The sequence below is a fragment of the Aptenodytes forsteri genome, unplaced genomic scaffold, assembly GCF_000699145.1.
Source record: "Aptenodytes forsteri isolate BGI_AS27 unplaced genomic scaffold, ASM69914v1 Scaffold128, whole genome shotgun sequence".
In the NCBI taxonomy this organism is placed as follows: domain Eukaryota; kingdom Metazoa; phylum Chordata; class Aves; order Sphenisciformes; family Spheniscidae; genus Aptenodytes; species Aptenodytes forsteri.
Window position 1 is genome coordinate 108,831 of NW_008794880.1, and position 19,686 is coordinate 128,516.

The window sequence follows — 19,686 nt, forward strand, 5'->3', positions numbered from 1 at the left end:
GCCCCGCGCCCCCCGCCCCGTCCTCCGGGCCGGGGCTCGGGGTGTGTGCATGGGAGTCGGGGGGGGAGGTTCTTTATTGGCCTCGTCCTCCCCCCCCTTCTCTTCCACACTCCACCCAGAAACGATCCAGTGAAACTAGGAGGAGGTGATTCTCCTCCTCCCTCCTGCTGCTCCTCCTGCTGGTCTGGAAGGGACTGCAGGAATCTCGGCTCGGCTCTGCTGTGCTCTGCTCTGAGGCAGGGTCTGGGGAGGGGAGATCGTTCTGTGGAGAGAGGGGGCCGCTGTGGCCCGGGGTGTAGCTCTCAGTGCGTGGGGGGCTGCTTGGTTCCTGACCATGGGGAAGGACCAGGAACTGCTGGAAGCTGCTCGCACTGGGAATGTGGCTCTGGTGGAGAAACTCCTCTCGGGGAGGAAAGGAGGGATCCTGGGCAGTGGATCTGGAGCTATTCCCTTATCCAGCTTACTGAGGTAGGGACATCGTTCCCCATCAGATGCTGGGGATATTAACCTCTTCTTCCCTATCATCATCATCGCCCCTCTCATCTTCATTTCCATGCCTGCATCCTTCATAGTAACAATAAATCGTTCCCTCTCTAGCCAAGTACAAGTGTGCCTGTGTTTGAAGTCACAGGCAGGCATTTTATTAATATAGTGATACTGAATTTCTTGCCTTCAATGCGTCTGTAAGGTACTTGTTCATTCTGTTATTAGCTGTGGTGCAGAACTTACATTTTTATTGCTGGGCTAATATGCACAATATACTAATTACCCTTCCTTTGATATTTCATCTTCAAATTGCTACTTTTAATCACAGATGGAAGCGTTAATCACAGACAAGGCATTGCACTGTGGAATTCTGTGTTAAAAGCCATAGCTTCACCCCATACCCTCACCCATAGTTGCTACCCTCATTTGCAGAGGAAATTAGGCATGCTGTAGTAATGAGCCTACAAAACAAAGAAAGAGAATCTTTTTTATGAGAGATCATCGAGGCAGAGGAGGTGTAAAACTTACAGAGCAGGTTAGGTAAGAGCAGCATTACTTTCAAGGTACCTGGGTTCAGTGGAGTGAAACTGGGTTACTGGTCATGTTGGGTGAAAGGACTTAACTTTAGTCATTAGTCATATCTCAGGCAATCTACAGCATGGCTTTGATGTTAAGTTTCGTCATGCTCTTAAGTAAGAGCATTATCACAAGCATTTATGACATTTGACAATATTCAAAAGAGAAGGTCTGCAGCACGCAGTCCAGTGTTAGTGTTCAATACTACACGAGGTAGAGCAAAAGAAGACAAAATGAACCGAAACACTGTTGACCTAGAACTTGAGTAAATTGGGTTTTTGGTTTGGTTTGGGTTTTTTTTCCTGGAAAGAAAGAAAAGGCCTAGAGAAATGGAAATTGCTTAAATGAAAATATATTTGTGATTCTATTGCCAGTACCTCCTTGTCAATATATTATTTCAGTGTTCCCTATTAGAGGAAATTTAGTGTAACTGTCCAAATTATACCTGTTTAAACTCTATTATAAAGTCTTGCTATTTAAAGCTGGTTTTAGTGCTGTAAACAGCAACAGTTCAGATATTCATAGTTTACCAAAGTTCTGTGGTGCCCCAGTTCAATTAATTATTGCACCATTGTTTAGTTACTAGCCCATTGACCAAAATCAAGACACACCATGCGATTGCTTTTTGTACTGTACTTGAATAGGCTGCTTAGCAAGGAGTATGCCAGATAATTGGTTGAATTTAAAATAAGAGTCTTCTTAAAATGTGATAACCATTTTTTGTAAGTACAGAAGTTCACTTCAGTACAATGACTAGCCATTTGTAATCCAGTTCTACTGCATGATTTGTGTAGTGACTTTCTTCAGGGCTAGTGCCTGTGCTATATTCTTGCACTGTTACTTTCATGTTGTATATCATAAGTTCCATGTATCCAGAGGGAGTGTATCTGCTTGTGTTTTTCTTTTTTATTGAACAGCAGTATTTACTTTGTGTATAGGGAACACATTAACCATGTGTTTTGTATGTACAGATGGGTCATGACAATCATTATTTGTTACTCAGAAGTATTTTAGTCTTTTTTTAGTAGTATTTAGTCTTTTTTTTCTGGAAGTGCACTTAGCTTAAAGAGAAGTAAAGCAAAGTAAAACATGTACTGTTTTATTTATGATATTTCTTACTAATGTTATAAAGAATGTCTATGGCTTCTGTAAATGTAACTTCAAAAATTAAAAGTAAAAATTTAGCTACAGCTGCTAAAATATTTCTAATTTTAAAGAAGTTATTTGAATACATTTAAAAAGAATTCAGTAATGGATTGATGCATAAACATTCATAATCTAACACACTATTGAACATAATGCTTTTTAGAGGGAATCTTAACAATTTCATTGACTTCACCAGGAATGGTCAAAGTAGAAGCTACTATGCATTATAGAAAGCGTTTTCAAGAAAGAATTATATGTGTTAGGTCTTTTAACATTCCTTTTTTTGGAGATGTTGCATGATCTAACTGATGCCAGTAATTACAGATTAAGTCCAGAATGACATGCAAGATTAAGGTTGGATCTATCTTGGTACAGAACACATGGAAACGAAGTACTGAAAGGGAGTCATACTAACATCTTGATCCTGTTTAGGAAATCAACACTTACTGAAAACAGTAAAGTTGTAGAAGAGCCATAATCGTATGGTATAACAGTTTGAATTTGCGGTTGGGGGGATCTGAAGATTTTTTTAATAGAAAACCAATTGAAGTAGCTTACTAGTAGAGCTATACTAGTATTTTCTGCATACAGTTTATTAGACTAAAAACTGCTTTTGAAAGTTATAATAAAGAGAAAGCAATAGAAAAAATATAGGGACATATTTTTCTTCTTTTTATAGAATCTTTAGGAGACATTGTGTTTGACAGTGACTCCTGGTGTTTCATTGATCATAATTTTTGCTCAATTCCTAAAATGGTGCCCCAGAACTGTACCTGTCCCGCAGTGGTGAGAAAGGTCCATGTTACTTTTTCTTTCTCCTTTTGGCAATGCTGTTCCTAGCATTAGGTTGGAAGAGTCCAAGTCTTTCAGCGTACAAATGGACTAATACTGTGCCTGATATGTTGGACTTAGTAGCAGTACACTCTTCCTCTGGATTTCTTCTAAGTGCTGGAGACAACTCAGTTTATGTGGCTGAACTCTCCATGGCTTGATGCCTTTTTTGGTGGAAATTTGCTTTGCAGTAATTATGTACCTTGTGAATGAAATTTAATATTCATGAATTGACAAATACACATCGATTGTTATCTGAACCAAGGAACAAACTATCTGAGCTCTGATCTCCTATTTACATTTTTATAACACTTTTTTTCTGACTCTTAGTGTGTTTTATGGTACTTGGGGGAAAAAACAACCATACTTTTGTATGGTTGTTTTATAGTTGAACCTATTCATTGATGTTAATTGCAGAGTAAATTACCTAATTTTTAAAGGGCTGACCTCTAACTTACAAGTCATTATATTAAATTATGACAACAGTTCAGGAAAACAACACTGTTCTGGAAGGCTATTTAGGCACACATATAAATATATGAATGAATTCCTGTGAGGATTTAAACACATGCTTAAAGCAGAGTATGTGTGAAGTGCATAAAAATGGTATATGCTTAATTAAGAGGTCATATGCACCCAGATATCTGTAATAGATACTCTGTAAGACCTCATGCCCAAACTGATCTAAAGCAATGCCAACAGATCAGTGATGTTTGACTGTGTGGACCGTATAACTTGTTTCAGTTCAGGAGAGGCACTGAAAGGCTCTGGGTCAGTTTGTGGCCCCCTACCTCAGTCTGCATATTTTGCTCTGGAATATAAAGATTGTGGGTGAATATACTGAGGGTGAATTCCTCAGATGCAAAAGTTAGCATAAGGCATTGCAACATACTAGAGCAAGTATAATCCTCAGTAAACACCTGGCCTAGAGTAATTTAGTTGCTTAAATCTGGGTATTTATTGGCATTTTAGGTGCCCATGAGTTTCTGAGGCATCTGCATGGGCTGACAGACTTTAACAAAGAGCCATGCCCTGTGGAGATACAGCTAAATTCTGGGTGGGGTACACTAGGACATCTAAAGATGTGTTACACGTGTGTATAGGCTACAGTCTCCAACCCAAAACAGTAGAGCAGGGCTGGGATCTGTTCTTTTACTATGAAACGAGGATATTTTGAGACGCCTCAGAAAACGTTCAGAGTTTAGAAGACTGAACTGTAAGGGAAGTTTCTTTTCTCTGTTTCTTCTGGGATTCCACTTCCTGGAATTGTCACACATTAGTATCTTAACTACGTTTCATATTAAAAAACAAATATGTTTTTTAGGTGTGTAATAGATTGCAAAGAGAATTTTCAGATTTTTAAATTATTTCACTGGCTTTTATATTATTCCAGTAGAAACATGAAAACTTGAGAGTGAAATCCCACAGTCCCTCTAACAGAATGTACAATTAAATTCCTGTATTCCAAATCCTTAAATGTACATTAAATGATGTAACACATAAAAAGAGTAAAGCGTTTCTAACAAAAACGGTATTTTTAATTTGATTAATTTGATTATCTGCATATACAGAACATGTTTTCATTGACCAACCAGTTTTTCATTATTGGATAGAGACAGGCTTAATTTCTTTCAAAGTGTTTTAGGAAAAATAACTTTAAAGGTTTTCCGGTATCTCAGAGGCCTTATATCATTTTGCCACATGCAGTCACGTGCATGCCTTTTTGCCCTACTAATATGTTACAACCTAAAGAAAAACGGATAGTTCTTGATTAAATGCTCATTTTTAGTCGTCTTAAACTTTACATGTTAAAAGAGCTTTGGATCTTTAACAGGACTGTGGAATAGAATATGAATTAATGTGAACTGGCACAGAGTGGTAGGGAAGGGCGAGTTGGCCCCTTCTTGCTTTTTGTTGGCTACTGCCATTACACAGCATGGGAGGGCGGAGCAGCCTGCATGGAGCTGTTTTTTTCCCCTTCTACACTTGGCAGATTGTGGCAGGGAATGGCTCCATTCTTTGCTTATCCTTACTTAGCGCAGCTACACCATGTATAGGCCTGGCCCAAGATATTTCTCCTCTAAAGTATAAGAAACCCAGCAAGCAGATTGTCAGTCTGCGAGTTGCAATCTGTTTCCTCATCTGTTTCTCAGAGCAGTGCCTTGTTTGCAGCAAAGCCACAGTTTAGCCTGATGGCCTCAGTGCACACTGAGAACCACGCAAGTCTTCTATCCTTGTGCAGAGCCTGTGATTCATTCAGCTTCCTGTACAAAATCAGATCACACTTAGATATGGCTTGTAGAGCAGAAAGTATTTAAAATATTGGAATACTTTATGAAGCTTTAGTTAAAATTTTAATAAAGTTGTTTTCACGTTATAATTTAAATAACAAATGGATCACCTTATCAACAAAAATAAAGGCACTAGTTCTGTTTTTCATTACAAATAGCGTTATTTAAAGTAAGAGAAACTTTCTTAGGTTGATTTTATAAAGAGATTGTATTATATGAGGCTTGCAGTAGCAGGGTTCTGGGCTTACATACTTCTGAGGTCACTTGTTTCTATGTTAGAAGGTATTTAGTTCAGCCAACCAGCGCAGATAATAAAATGACAAGTATTTGTTACATACAGGTCATGTCCCAAGCAGAGACCAGCATTCCCAGATTCCCCAATTACCTCCTTTGTCCTGTTAGAGTAGGAAACTTAAGTCTTTCAGGGACATACTTAATTTTTCTTCCTTTTGTCTTTCAGTATGAAATGCAAATTAATGATCACTGCAACTCTTAGTTTATGCTGTTCGATATTAGTGATAGTTGATTGCTGCCATGATTCTGCATGTTTGCTCTTTCAAATGTATGAGCCTCTCTTAAAACTTAACCTTCATTTTGTTATTTTCTGCCTTTCTTAGACTTACTTTTATTCTTATTTCTGATAAATGCTTTCAATCAAAGTTTAGACAAAATTTTATTTTTGGAATTCCTTAGATTTCTTCGCAAGTTTGAAACATTTACAATATAGAAAGGTAGCAATACGGGCAGTATCCAGGACATCTGGTAGAAATCTCATTGTTAAGGGCAAGGCAATTCACAAAGTTTGTGTAATAAATCTTCCCTAGGAGTTCAGCATGATCCTGGATTCATAGTTCTGTAGTTAATCTCTATGGATAAGCTTCTCACTTCTCCTTACTCCAGATCTTGTTTTCTAAGTATTGTTCAAGTGTATGTTCTATTAATTTTCTAAAATGTTAGACCAAATGTAAAAAAATGACCAGCAAGAACTGCAGATCTAGTGTAAAATCTACCGAGGTCATATTATCTGCCCATAGATAGGATCAAGATATGGGGTGTAGCAGTGCTGGGAGGACTGATGGAGTTTATGATGGAGTCAGGAAGACTAATGAGGGAAATTTTACAAACATGTTAAGGAGAAGGTAAGGAAAAACCCCAGAAAGTTGAAGTGTCTGTAACTTAAAAGAATTCTTTTAGAATTCTTCTAGAATTCTTAGCCTCTAGATGGCTAGCATCTAACTCTGCAGAGGACCGTGTAAATGCATTTTGATCACCATCTTGTTTTCCCTCTTGTCTGACATTGATGATTTTAGTAGTTTGGTAATTCAATAGAATTAATGCTGCTTTATACATTTTTAAAATTGATATATTACATTGCTGCTTTTAAGTGGTAGTGTTATAGCAGAAGCAAGAGGGGAAATAAATGAAATAAAATGAAGAATGATGTAATCTAAAAGATCTGCTATCTTGTGACTTGTCAAGGTTGGAAATGTTATGATGAGCAAATACAGATGCTTTTAAGACAAGCATTTTCACAGTCACTGCACTAGTGATCAAGAAGAACATAACCATGTTTCTAAAAATCTACAGGTAGATTCTTCTATTTGCCTCAGTTTCAGTTCATATGGGTATTCATGGATGAGCTCTTAAGGAACTGCTTATAGCTCTAGGCCATTTTTTTATTGCCCTGACATAGGCACTAGTTGAAGCATCCTATAAACTGCTTTAATTTATGCTACTGGTATATAATCCCTAAGGGACGATACAGTGTAGAGTGCAGTTACAGTCCCTTTCCTTCCGCAAGCTTAGCCTGCTCGCCTGGGGAGGTGACATATACAAGAGTTCCACAGCTGGAATTCCTTTCTGCCATGGAATTTTTCTTCTGGCCACTTCCAATCGGAGTACACATCCTAATCCTTTTTATTACTTCAAGGTAAAATATTTTGACAACTTTTAATGTTAAATGTGTAAGGCATAATAAGCAGTGTTAATTCCTGCCTACTGATATGACATTTTCATGTACACGGATCCTGTTGGGAAGTAGGGAATACATTTTGTTTGAACTTTATAGCCTTTATGGGAAGACTTTTATTACTTTTTAATTACTTTTTCCTGGTGACAGTATTTTCAGTATGTTCATTTTGCATTTAAGAAGTGATATAACAACTCTTCTGTACCTAATTTAACATCTATGAATTTCTAATAATGTACATGTATCTAATATAAGAAAGGTTCTGTGAAATTTAATTCCATGAGGTTGTGCTTTTATTAAAATCATTTTACACTGTTTCCCATTTATTGCACATACATTTTCTAAAGAAAGAAGAAATGCTAAAAATGACATCTTGAGTGCAATTTGGTTCCAATTTAAAACACCCAGTGGTAGCTATGTTTCTATAGGTGTCGATGTCTCTGCTAGGTGTCTAAGTTCCCATTATAGCCAATGGAGATCTAGTCAATACAGTTAGGGAGCAAAGTGATTCAGCTCAACCCAAAGTAGGTATTGAATGATTTTATTTCAGACTGAACCACATCCCTAATTTAAATATTTTTGTAGGTAAAAATATTTCAGTGAAGAACAGGAAAACAATTATAATTGAAGGTATGTGTAGAATATATAAAAATGACCGCTTAAATAGCTAGGTTAAAACAAAATTTGGGTAGAATTTCTCTCCTTCTGTATTTTATAGCTGATTTGGATGAATTCAGAAGTAGTAGGCATTAGGTACTGACCAGATAATCAATAGATTATCCAGATATCATCAGATATCAATAGATTATCTGGTCAAGAGGCAGTATCCTGGATGGTTGAATTTAGAGATACATGAAAAATACATAAAATGCATGATGTTGTATTACATGAGGTTTGTTACAAAATCGCCAAGTGTGCAAGAATGGAATTAGAAAAACCTTAGCTGGAGTTGAAATTAGTGAGGGATAGGAAGGGCAAAAGTAAATATGTTGACAGCGAAAGAAAATGTGGACCCACTGCTCAGTGGGGCAGGAGACCTAGTGAAAAAGCACATGGAAAAGCCAAGGCACTCATTGCCTTTTCTGCTTTGTAGAAATGAAACATTACCTACAGTAGAGGAAGATCAGGGGAATGCTTGAATTCAAGGGACCAATGTTACTGCAAGGCCACTGTTATCTTTGGAAGATCACGTCAAACATGGGAAGTTTCTGATGACTGGAAAAGGAAACTGAAAATGACTGGAAATGTCACGCCCATCTTCAGAAAGGGCAAGAGGAAGGTTCTGGGGTCATCAGGCTGATCAGTCTAACCTAAGTCCTAGGGAAAGTTACAGAGCATATCCTCATGGAAGTAATTTCCAGGCACATGAAGGACAATAACGTGATTGAGAACACCCAGCATAGATTTACCAAGCTCAAATCATACCTGACCAACCTTAGTTGCTTTCTACAATGAGATAACTACCTCTGTGGACAAGGGGAGATCCATGAATGCTGTTTAACTTTAGAGCAGTCTGTTCAGTCAAAATGGTGAGCCGTGGACTGAGTAAGGGGATGATAAGATGGGTGGAAACTTGGCTGGACTGCATGGCTCTGAGGGTTGCGATCAACAGTACAAAATCCAACTGTTGGTGTCTATTAGAGGGTTTCCTCAGGATTCAAGGGCCGGTATTGATTGCAATATATCAAGTATAGCAGGTTTGTAGATGATACCAAACTGGGGAGAAACAATTCATATGAAGAACTGCTATTAGGAGGGACTTGGACAGGCTGGAGAAATGGGCTGATTGGAGCCTCATGAAATTCAGCCAAAGCCATTGTGAAGTCCTGCAGCTGGGAGTGAATAACCTCTTGCACCACTACAGGCTCTTATGCTGGAGTTGGACAATTTTTTGTGGTGTTCTTCTTTTTCTGTCATATTAGTCATTACAAAAACATCAGTATCACATTTAGTCTTTGAGTTTACACATTAGCAACTTCTTTCTCCTGTAGGAATGGTGTGATTGGTGTGTGGATTTTTTCCTAACCCTTCATAGCCCAGACAAGTGCTGAAATAGGTTAAGTTGTGAAGTATTCATGTTGTCACAGTATGAGAAGTGTCCAGGAAATAGATACCTTTTAGAGAAGGTAAAAAGAAGAAGAGTTTTATAAATTAGAATTGGGAATATCTTCTGGAATAAGTATTTTTCCTCTGCATATTGCCTGAATTTCAAACCTTTGTGATGTAACTTTCTAGTGTGTTTGTTAGTGGTAGTTCTGAGAGTTAACTGTGAGTTTAATGTCTTCCATGTTTACTTGCTGACTTGTCAGGGTCATTGTTTTCTATTTTTAGATGCCACTAGATATGAGTAGTGAATCTGTGTCTCTAGGTTATTTTTGCAGATTAAACCCCCCAACACATTAATATTAGCAGTTTGACCCCAGAATCTCAATTAAGTCATTGGTAAGGTTTCATAAAAAATGTAATTTACACTTATTTTTAGTTTTCAATTTTCTCAAGTAATTATTTATCCAATTCCATATCCTCCTTGTCGTCTGTATAGCTAATTTGTCAGATTATGCTCATAAGTAATTTGCAATCACTCTGCTTCCTGTTTTGTGCACATTTATTGCAGAGCAGTATCTTGCATAACCAAGTGGTCTAATGATCTGCCAGGGATCTTCTCACATAATGTGCACAAGTAACATTTCAGAGAACGAAATACACCAAATGTAGAAATAAAGCATATTTTATATGTTACAAATCTACTGTTTGCCTGACACAATAGTTAAATCTATCCCCTCTATTTTTACTTTCATGTAGACTATGTAAGTCTTGATTTCAGAAGGATAGGAGTCATGACATAAGCAGAAAGTGAAGCCTCTAAAAGAATGGAATAGGCATGTGTTCTGGGTGAGGAGATGTGTGTGGCTAGAAGACAAGTGGAGGGAGAGAGACCTGAACAGGGGTATTTGGAGTGTTTTGGCAAGCAGGCTGTATGTAAAAATCTGAAAAGGCTGGAATGCTAGAAATGGTTGGTAGAGGAAAAGGGTATAAGATTTGAGAGTAGGAATAAGAACTGAGACTGCTTGACCAGGGAGGTTAGCACTGGTGAGGCGTGAAAGAGGCAAGCTGAGGAGACAAGATACAAGGAACAGGGCAAAAGGAGTTATATTCAGCACAATAAAGAGAAAATGTATGTCCACTGAAATACAGTTTTCATTCAAAGCCTGACATTTTCATATTTCCTTGCTATAACAAATATTTGTGAAATGCATTTGCAAACTGTCTCATTTTCTTTTAGTGCTAAAGTAGACAGTGGTTAATAAAGTGCCATCAGTCATTCCATTAGTTTAAGTGGAAGAGGTTGTTGTGATGGATATAGAGATCCTAAATCATCTGGTAAAATTTTGCCAAGATGACACCACATGGTGAAATTTCAGGAGTTTTAGTTTGCTTTTTTATTAATGGTAAAAATAAGTTGCTGGTGCAGTTTTTATTTAGTCCCCTGAATGTAGGCATTACATTTTTTTAATGACATAATAATGTAGTCTTTTCTTTCACAAGGTCCTTACCTCAGTTGTGGCCTAGGATAGACAGTGCTCATTGAATAAGCAGTTATTCAGTATATTTTATCCTTACTATTCAATGTTTAGCCCCGAGCCTTATTTATTGCACACAATTCAAACTCTTCTCTAGAAAAAGAATGATTAATTTTTCTCCTGGGTTTTGCAGTGGTGTTTGTCACTATAGTATCTGACTGCTTCACAACATTAATGAGTTTACTGTCACAGTACTTCCATGACTGAGTAAGGGTGTTAATATCTGCAGTTCACAAATGCTAACTGAAGCACAGTTAGATTATGGTGAGAAGTATCCACTGACTTGGTGTTTCTAACTGGTGACTACAAGGAGGTCATTTTTCACAGTATTAATATAGTTAGTGTAAAAACATAGGAATGGCTCTGCTTAGTCAGAATGAAGGTCCATCTAGCCAAGTACTCTTCTGCAGTAGCGACTGGGAGTTAAGAGGCTGGTCTTAGAAGAATATAGTAGCAAAGCAAGCATATAGTAAGTAATACTTCCTCCAGTGTACTCTCACAGCTTCCGACAATTTACAGCAGCTTTCTGAGACAGATGTATTGTCTTTGTATTTAATAGCTCCAGTGGATTTTTCTTCCATGCATTTGTTCAATTGGTCTTTGAAGCAATGCAAATTTTTAGCATTCATAGCATCTCACAGCAAGGGTTTCACATCTTAATGAAGTATTATGTGAAGAACATTCTCTATAAATTAAGTAGCATTTTATATGTTCACATGTATAAAGATCTGTTCAGCTGTTCAGAAGTTTGTTTCTGGAGTACAGACACGGATAGAATCCAGTTCTGTGGTGCAGCATTAAACTGCTGTTCCTGTTCTTAACTTGTTTAATTGATTTAGTAAATACCAATGGACCTTTTAATACCTTTGATTTTCAAAAAGAAAAGAGTTCTTATTCAGTCATCCCCATTATAGGGGATAGGCCTTCAGCTGTTCCAAGATCAGCATTCATTGCACAGGGAAAAATAATATGGAATCATGTAATTATTAATGAAAATGCATATGTGTAAGCAGGATAACTTAGCACCAGCACTTTAATCCTTGCCTTTGCAACCTCAATAATTTTTTTTAATGCACTTTTCTGTATTTATTTATACATATATTTCCACAGGGAAAAAAAAATTTCAACAGAAAACTATATTTCTTTTGAGAATGTAGATATAGACTACCTGTGTGGTGGTAAACAGAACATAATTAATTTGGAGATGCCTCTATTAATTTACAAAAAATACAACTCCTGATGTGTATCTAATATCCTTATAAAAAATGATGTGGAATTAGAGATCAGAGGTGCTGGTGGATATTTCTTTTTTTTTTTTCCCTTTTTTTTTTTTCCCTTTTTTTTGGCAAGTAATGATACGCATTTGAACAAGATTCCCATCATATTACCTGAAACAGTGAAGGTGAGGCAAGGAAAATCAAACTTTAATTATTGAAAGTAATTTGTGAAGATGGAAATGAAACAGCTGCATGTAGGGGAAGGATGTTATTTTCCTCTCTTCTTTTGTGGGAAACAGTTATTGAGGAAAGAGCAAGGTCATTCCGCAGTGGCGAAATGTTTCCTCTTATATGTCTCCTCTTATATGTCATGCCCTAGAAAGATAGTTTGAGGCATGAATGGGGTATGTATCATTTCCCCACTTAAACTGGCGAATCAGAGTTAATGAATTACTTCAGGAGTAAACTTTACAGTAGATGAAGCCAGTCCTGGTCACTGGTACTTAACATGTTGGTATTGCTTAACCAAAAAAGAGAGAAACTTCAGCATTCAGCCTCCATGTCTCTGTCATTCAGGCAAGAATAAATGAAAGAAAGGTAAAAGGAAAAGTTCATTGTACATTTGCAGGCCCAAGAATTTTGACATAATGCCAGTGTTTGAGAGCACACCCATCCCGTGTGATCTGAAGGAGAATATATGTGATTGATTTGGAGCTGCCTATAGCAGTCTAAAAATACTGGTATTTGATTGTGACATTATTGTGATACTAGTTTTGTGAACTTTGTGAATTATGGTGAAGATTGTCAGAAATGCAACCAAGAAAGAGGATTTGGATCCAGATGCAGATTTTGCAGAAAATCTTGGAGAAACGAGAGAGACTCAGTATGATGCTGTTGTTTGATCTCTTCTAACTCCTAAGAAACTGATCTTGGGGAGCAGGTTCAGGCTTGGGCATCAGCTGGGTTTAGAGGTGGACTGTTGAGACAGAGGGAGCGGGGTCATGAGAAATGCAGTGAGATCCAGAATCTCACAGGCTTGGGTTCCTTTACTCGCCACTCATTATAATCTATAATACATATGTTTATTATTTAAAAAAATACACTGCTCGAAAGGCAAATTTACTTTGAAGAGATGGAAGCATGTACTTAAAAAACACCCACCTTAATGCTTTCTTCAGTTCAAGGATTAAAGTGGCAAATGTTTCTTAGGGTTAAAGTTCCAGATGTTTGGTCAAGTGATCTGTATGTGTATTTTACATCTGCTTCTACATCTAACAAGCCACTGCTTACTGAGTTGCCCCTAAAGAATAGTAGTTTATTTTGGGATATTTGCTTCTCCACTCCCAAGTGTGCAGAGTGCCAAAATCTTCATTGTAAGATGGAAGTATGTTGCACTAGATTTGAAAATACTGCAATCTTTTGTTCTTTTTTAAAAAAAAAAAAAAAATCTTTGAAATAAAGATAATAGTTTAAAACAAGTAAATTTTTGCTGAAAGGAAAGATCTGGGAATTTATATAATTAAAGGGCTCCCAGCAACAAAACACAAAAATTTGTTAGATTTCAGAAATACTTCTAAGGCATTAACTTGTGAAAAAAAGACTTAGCCATGCTGAAATAAGAACATTTTCTTTTCATCCTGTGTTTTCCCTTGTTGAATGTGCCTCATAGAATCAGAAGAAGAACCTTTGGCTTGTATTGCTCAAGGACTCAAACTAGACCAGTGACTTCTTCAGTTAGTGTTTAGGAATAAGTTTTATTTGGTTGAATTTTTTAATACTGTTTCTCACAGAATACTAGATACTCATCTCACGGCTAAACGAAGTTGAGCCAGTTTGTGATGCGACTGTTTTAACAATGATAGATACTCAAACTCTTAATTTTTCTGTTGGTGAGGGTTGTACAATGGAAAAATAGGCTTTTTGTTGTCAGTTTGCAAAACATACTTGGAGCTGACTTTAATCAGATGGTCTATTCACTCTTTTGATCAAACTTGAGGGTATACAAGAACTCTGAGACCTAGACCCTTAGCAGCAGTTATGACAAGGTATCCTTGCCACAGGAATCATTTAAGTGCTCCAAAACTGTGAAAGAGTTACATAGGTATAAATGTCAGAAAAGGAGTAACAGCAACAGAAATCTTGTGATGTGTTTCCAATGCATAAATAGTTTTTGCCACGAAATGAACTGTTACAACATTTGCTTCTCCTCCTCTTGCTTTAAAGCTCACCTGGTTGTAACAGGGCACAGACTCAGGAAATAATAAGTTTTGAGAAAAGAAAGTGAGATTGCTAAGAAATGTCTGCTTTTAAAACAGCCAAGAGCATCCTCTCTGTTAGGCTGCCTACTTCAGTAGACAACCTCCAGGGAATAAATCAGCTAATTACGACCATGGTAAGAGACAGACAGAGCTTTCTTTCCTGTCCCTCAGTAACTAAATATTGTTTTCATAGAATTTTTTCTCCTCCTTATCTCTCCTTTTCCCAGTATAACTGTTTTTCTTCCCTTCATTTCTCTCACTGTGACACACAGCTTGGAAAGGGGGAAGAAGTTAGGAAGTGAAGAATCCTGAAGTTCCTTATGTCAACCTTGAAAAAGAGGACCTTGCTGCAGATACTCACCCCAAGGCCAGGGAGTCCAGTATGAAAAAATTGAAAGATCTAAGTTAATGCCATTGGAGAATGGAGAAGGCACTAGATTTGGCAATGGCATGGAAAAGTAGAACATAATCAGGGCAAAGTTCTTCGTTAAGCCTGAAAGAACAGACACAGTGCTGGGCAAAAGTGATAAGATCAGGGATACAGGATTGATTTGGGATGTATGGCATGATAACTTCCTGGAGAGAGAAGAAGAGATCCACTTTCAGAACCTTCCTCAAAGACTGATGAAAACTAAGAAGTGGCAAATAAATTTATTTAGTGACAAGAAAATACATACGAGTGGTTGGATGTTGTCTGGTCTTTGCCCAACGGACCTGTAGCGTATGTGAATGAATCTGCCTAGCTGCTTGGGAAAATGCCAAAACCAAAACCACCAGCTCTGAAAAAAGGCAGAAGGAAGGAGCTGAGTCCCTTTGTGGTATTTCTGTTTAAATGTGTTCTTGGGTTAAAAAAAACCTCAGAAGAGAATGAGAGACAGCAGGCCTCAGGATTACTCTTTAAAGGATGGAGCCAGACTGTCTAGACCTCTTTGGAAGGAAGTATACTACTTTGGCTAGTCTTCAATTCATAGAAGCTCATTACTCAAATCTCCTTTGAAAATACAACTTTCTTAAATGACACAAGATGTCACCATTTCTGGATAAGTTCCCAATAAACTCTAAAGAGGAATTAAGAACAATTATTCCAGAAGGTCAGCTCATAGTACACATCTCTCTCCAAGTTTCACTTGACTTGGATGATGTCATCTTTACTTGAGATGCTGTGGCATTGTCAGTATTTTCAGCAACTGTCATGCAGCATGCATTGTTACATTCTTCTGAGATTCTTGGAAAAGTCCAGAATACAGCTGAGATCTTCCTGAGAAGCATGAACCTTTTGGTAAAACTGACAATTCATTATATTCCTGAAAAGTTATTTTTGGGTCTTTGGGGATTTCCTTTCTCAGCTCCATAGAAAGCAATCGATATACCAGATTCATTTCAGACTATTGCACTACCACACTTTCTGGGCATCACATGAGCCTTCTATAAAGCATATGAAACTCTGGAAAGGATTGCTTTATTTTCACTGTAACTAAAAAGCACATGCTTTCAAAGCAGTTGGATTGACGCTCACACAGGGAATTGTCAGGAACTATTTAAATGAGTGCAGATTTATTAGAGCAGCGAAGGGGGCTGTCCTGTCTGTGTTAGCACTGCTCAGTGCATTCTTCTAATCGTATGCAATTTTAGTCACATGGCCTAACATTCAGCTCATCACAGGCAAATGCACTATAGTTTTGATGAAAAATCTCTTTCCCTTTGCAACTCTATTAGGGCTCATTATTGTACATCTAAGCATACAGAACTTGACAATAATATGAATGATTAAAATATTTGTTTTTCATTTAAAGTTGGTATTTAAAACACTCTTGGTTAATTTATGAAGAATTATTTTCTTTCTAAGAGAGTTTTCAGTTTAGTTTTGATGGGCGTCATGCAAAGAGATTTAGCTAGATTTGAAAATGCTGAAAAACCTGTAAAGAAACACATTGGACTAAGATTAGTGATTTGTGACCCACCTTAAAAATTGTCGGAAAAGGCAATAACGGCCTGACTTTAACTTCTCATTTGAAACGTAATCTGTCTCTTAATTTGGTATTGTGTTGCTGTGCTGAAGTTGGCCATATGTAATACAGTATCAGATTTTTTTCCATCATATTGAAGTGATTGTTTGATTTTTGAACAGATTTTTTGGTCAGTAAGCATATGCTCTGAGTAGCAGTTACTGTACCCAAAGAGAAGTTTGCCACGCATCCCTTAAAATTGATTCTCAGGCTTAAGCTGTGATCATTTATCTTTAGCATAACAGCTGAAGACTTGCACACCTAAACATTAATCCACATTCCAAGTGAACAAAATGTATTGTGGCTACCAGCGATGTATTGTGTAACTACACACTGAACATATTAATGATACTGTGTAACTGAGTGTTACTGCTCCCATTTGTGCTAAATATTACACATCACAAATTCTGTTAGTGCTTTGATCATTAGATTCTCTTTTCCAATTGAAACACTATCAAGTTGTGTTTATCTGTTTCACTATTAATCAATAGTGAGCTAGCCTATCAATTTCTCAATAGGTCAGTATTTTCCACTACAGCTTAAAAACTTAAATGTAAATAATTGTTCACTTTACCTTCACACTTTTTTCTGTTTAGGAATGTTTCTTAAATGCTAATGAGACAGGGCTTGGTACCACCATCCTCCAGAAAATAATGCAAGTAGGAGAAAACATACTGAAGAAATTTTGCAAATAAATTTTGAGTGGTGTCTTGCCTGTAGAGGAAACCTTGAAAAATCTGGAAATGAGCGCAGTCACAGTTAGGTAGCCATGTGTCCCTTTTGTAGATCTATGCTTCAGTGAAAAGAGCAAGTTCCTTTCCTTAGAGGCACGCATTTCTCAAATGATATGATGACAGTGAAGGTACATGTCTTTCCCCCCCTCCCATCCCTATGTTTTTTCAAGAAAGTGGAGGTGTCTATATGTCTGTAGGTATGCATGAATGTGTGACATAGCCATGAAGTGCAGCTAATCCTACTGAAACAGGTAGTAAAATTAAAGTGGATAAAGATTTCTTGTTTTTTTAAAGCCAGCTTTAATGAAGTTTCTCAGCATAGAAATTACATGGAGTGTAAGAGAATCCAAAACAATAGTTAAGCTGATAACCTTATCACTCACCTCTGATGTGGAGACTCACGTTCAAGTCTCTGGTCTGTCATTATCCCAAGAGGGTTCTCTAACCACTGGTTTACCCAACATGCTTTTTCCCTGGTCCAAAGATTACATATAGTTACATAAACTTATTGAAATAGTTTCAAAAAGACTTAAAACTTCCAAGCATTATTGGTCAGGACACTTCCTTGGAAAACAGAGCAATGGTAAAGGGAGACTTTAATCTTCCCATCATAATCCAGCACTCTTGAGTTTCACATTCTGTTCTTTCCTTTTTAAAAAAGTAGAAACAACAAAAAAAACCCACTTCAGAATGAATCTTAGTTTAAGTTTCACATAGAAAAGTGGAATTATCAAAAACTCAAAAAGTGGAAGTCAAACACTTTACTGGATTGTAAAGGCAATATGGTGCAAAGTAAGGGAGTGTTCTGTTTGTACTATATTGAATCTTTTTTAAACTACACTTCTCAGCTCAATTATTTTTGTGTGATGACTTTTCTGAATGAGTAAGAAATGTATTAGAGCTTTGATGGTAGCTTCAGAAATGTTAGCACTGTTTGAAGTGGACTTGCAGTTATCTTCTCTGTGGCATGGACTTCAAAGAAGTACAGAATTCTAAACTTCTCGAAGTATTATGACTATGTTTTTATAGACTTAGCAAGAACTACACAATTATGCATGTATCAGTCGTAGGTTTGATCTGTTTAGGCACTGAACAAGATTGAAAACTGTTCCCTTTTCAGATGGGTATCATCAGTCCATTCTTGTCCATGGTGAAGTTTTATATTTGTACAATAATTTTCATCTGCTGAAGTGATTCCTGTTCATATATGACTTCTAGGTGAACTGTTTTGGGAAAAACACGTTCATTAAAATATTACATTACTGAAATACACCAATTTAGAGCATAGAGGTTTCTCTTAACTATGTCCTTTTCTTTCTCTCCCTTTCCCCCATCTCTCTCTCTTCGTTTCTCTGCCCACCTCTCTCCCCCCTCCCTGTTCCCCCTCTCTGCCTTTCTCTGCCTCTCTCTCCCCATCACTCTCTCTCCCTATTAATCTATCTTTCCATCCACCCTCTCTCTCTCCTCCCCTCTCTCTCCATCCACATCTCTCTCTGCCTCCCTCTTTCTCTCTCTCTCCCTCCCAGTTTAAATCATAAAAAGAATCACCTGAAACAAAATAATACAAGAATGCAAATCAGGAAGCATTGCCTATTGAGCTGGAAATAGTTAGATGGAAGGATATAGTGACAAAAAGAAGTAGTCTGAAAAAAGAGAAATTAATGTCTTTGTTTAGAAGAAAATTGGTGCTCCTCCCTGAGGATGAGCCAATGACAAGTATGATTAGACTAAAACAGGACAAGTCACCCATAATCCCATCCAACATTAAAAAGGAAAAGAGTGAAAGGGAGGAGAAGACATGTTTTACTTAGAATATGGAAATCTGCTTGGGTTGTATACTCTTTTCTATGAACTGAGACTTACCATAATAAGAATAGCAAATATCCTAAAGAATTCCTGGAGTATTTGACTGATTATACTTAACTTCATGAAGGAATAAAAGCCTGAGGAGAAATACCTGATAGGAACATGAAGTACTTCAGACATTTAAGAAAAGAGCTTAAGATGAGAATGTCTGATATATTTTCAGAGATAATTTAGATGACAGCTACAAGTGAAAAGAAAAAAAAAGTGTGACTAGAGATTACTGGCGGTAAAGAGAGAAAAGTTTTAGATTCACAAGCATTGGATTGACTTTGGTGATATTACTAGATTGTGTTGTATAGGTATCATGTTCAGAAATGCCTTTCTTTTTAATGTATTGTAAACAAAAGAATTTACACTCAGGTGCTTCAGATTTACAGTGGAGCTGCTTTGGAATAAGGATGAAGAATAACATAATTAAAGTAATTATTTGTATAGAAAAGCAAAAAGAGTTGGGGAAAGTACAGTGACTGGCTAATTTAGTGGTTTATAACAAACCTGGGGAGATGGGTACCAGTGACACAGCGAGGAGCAGTCTGAGGACTACCAAGAAGGACTACAGAGCCGGGGGGGCGGCGGTAAGGGCCTCAGGAGCGCAGGTAGTTTTTTCATCAATCCTGCCGGTCAAAGGGAAGGGGTTTGAAAGGGCCAGTCGAATCTGGCGAGTCAACAAATGGCTATGGGACTGGTGCCACAGCCAGGCGTTTGGCTAATTAGACAATGGGACT

At 37.3% G+C, this 19,686-nt stretch overlaps 1 protein-coding gene across 1 annotated transcript in view; it reads left to right on the forward strand.

Moving 5' to 3' along the window:
- Positions 1–334: 334 nt before the first annotated feature.
- Positions 335–19,686, forward strand: part of ANKS1B (ankyrin repeat and sterile alpha motif domain containing 1B) — a 450,245-nt gene continuing 430,893 nt past the window's right edge. Inside the window, exon 1 of the mRNA XM_019470850.1 lies at positions 335–468. Coding sequence (XP_019326395.1) covers positions 335–468 — 134 coding nt within the window. The remainder of the gene's footprint in view (positions 469–19,686) is intronic.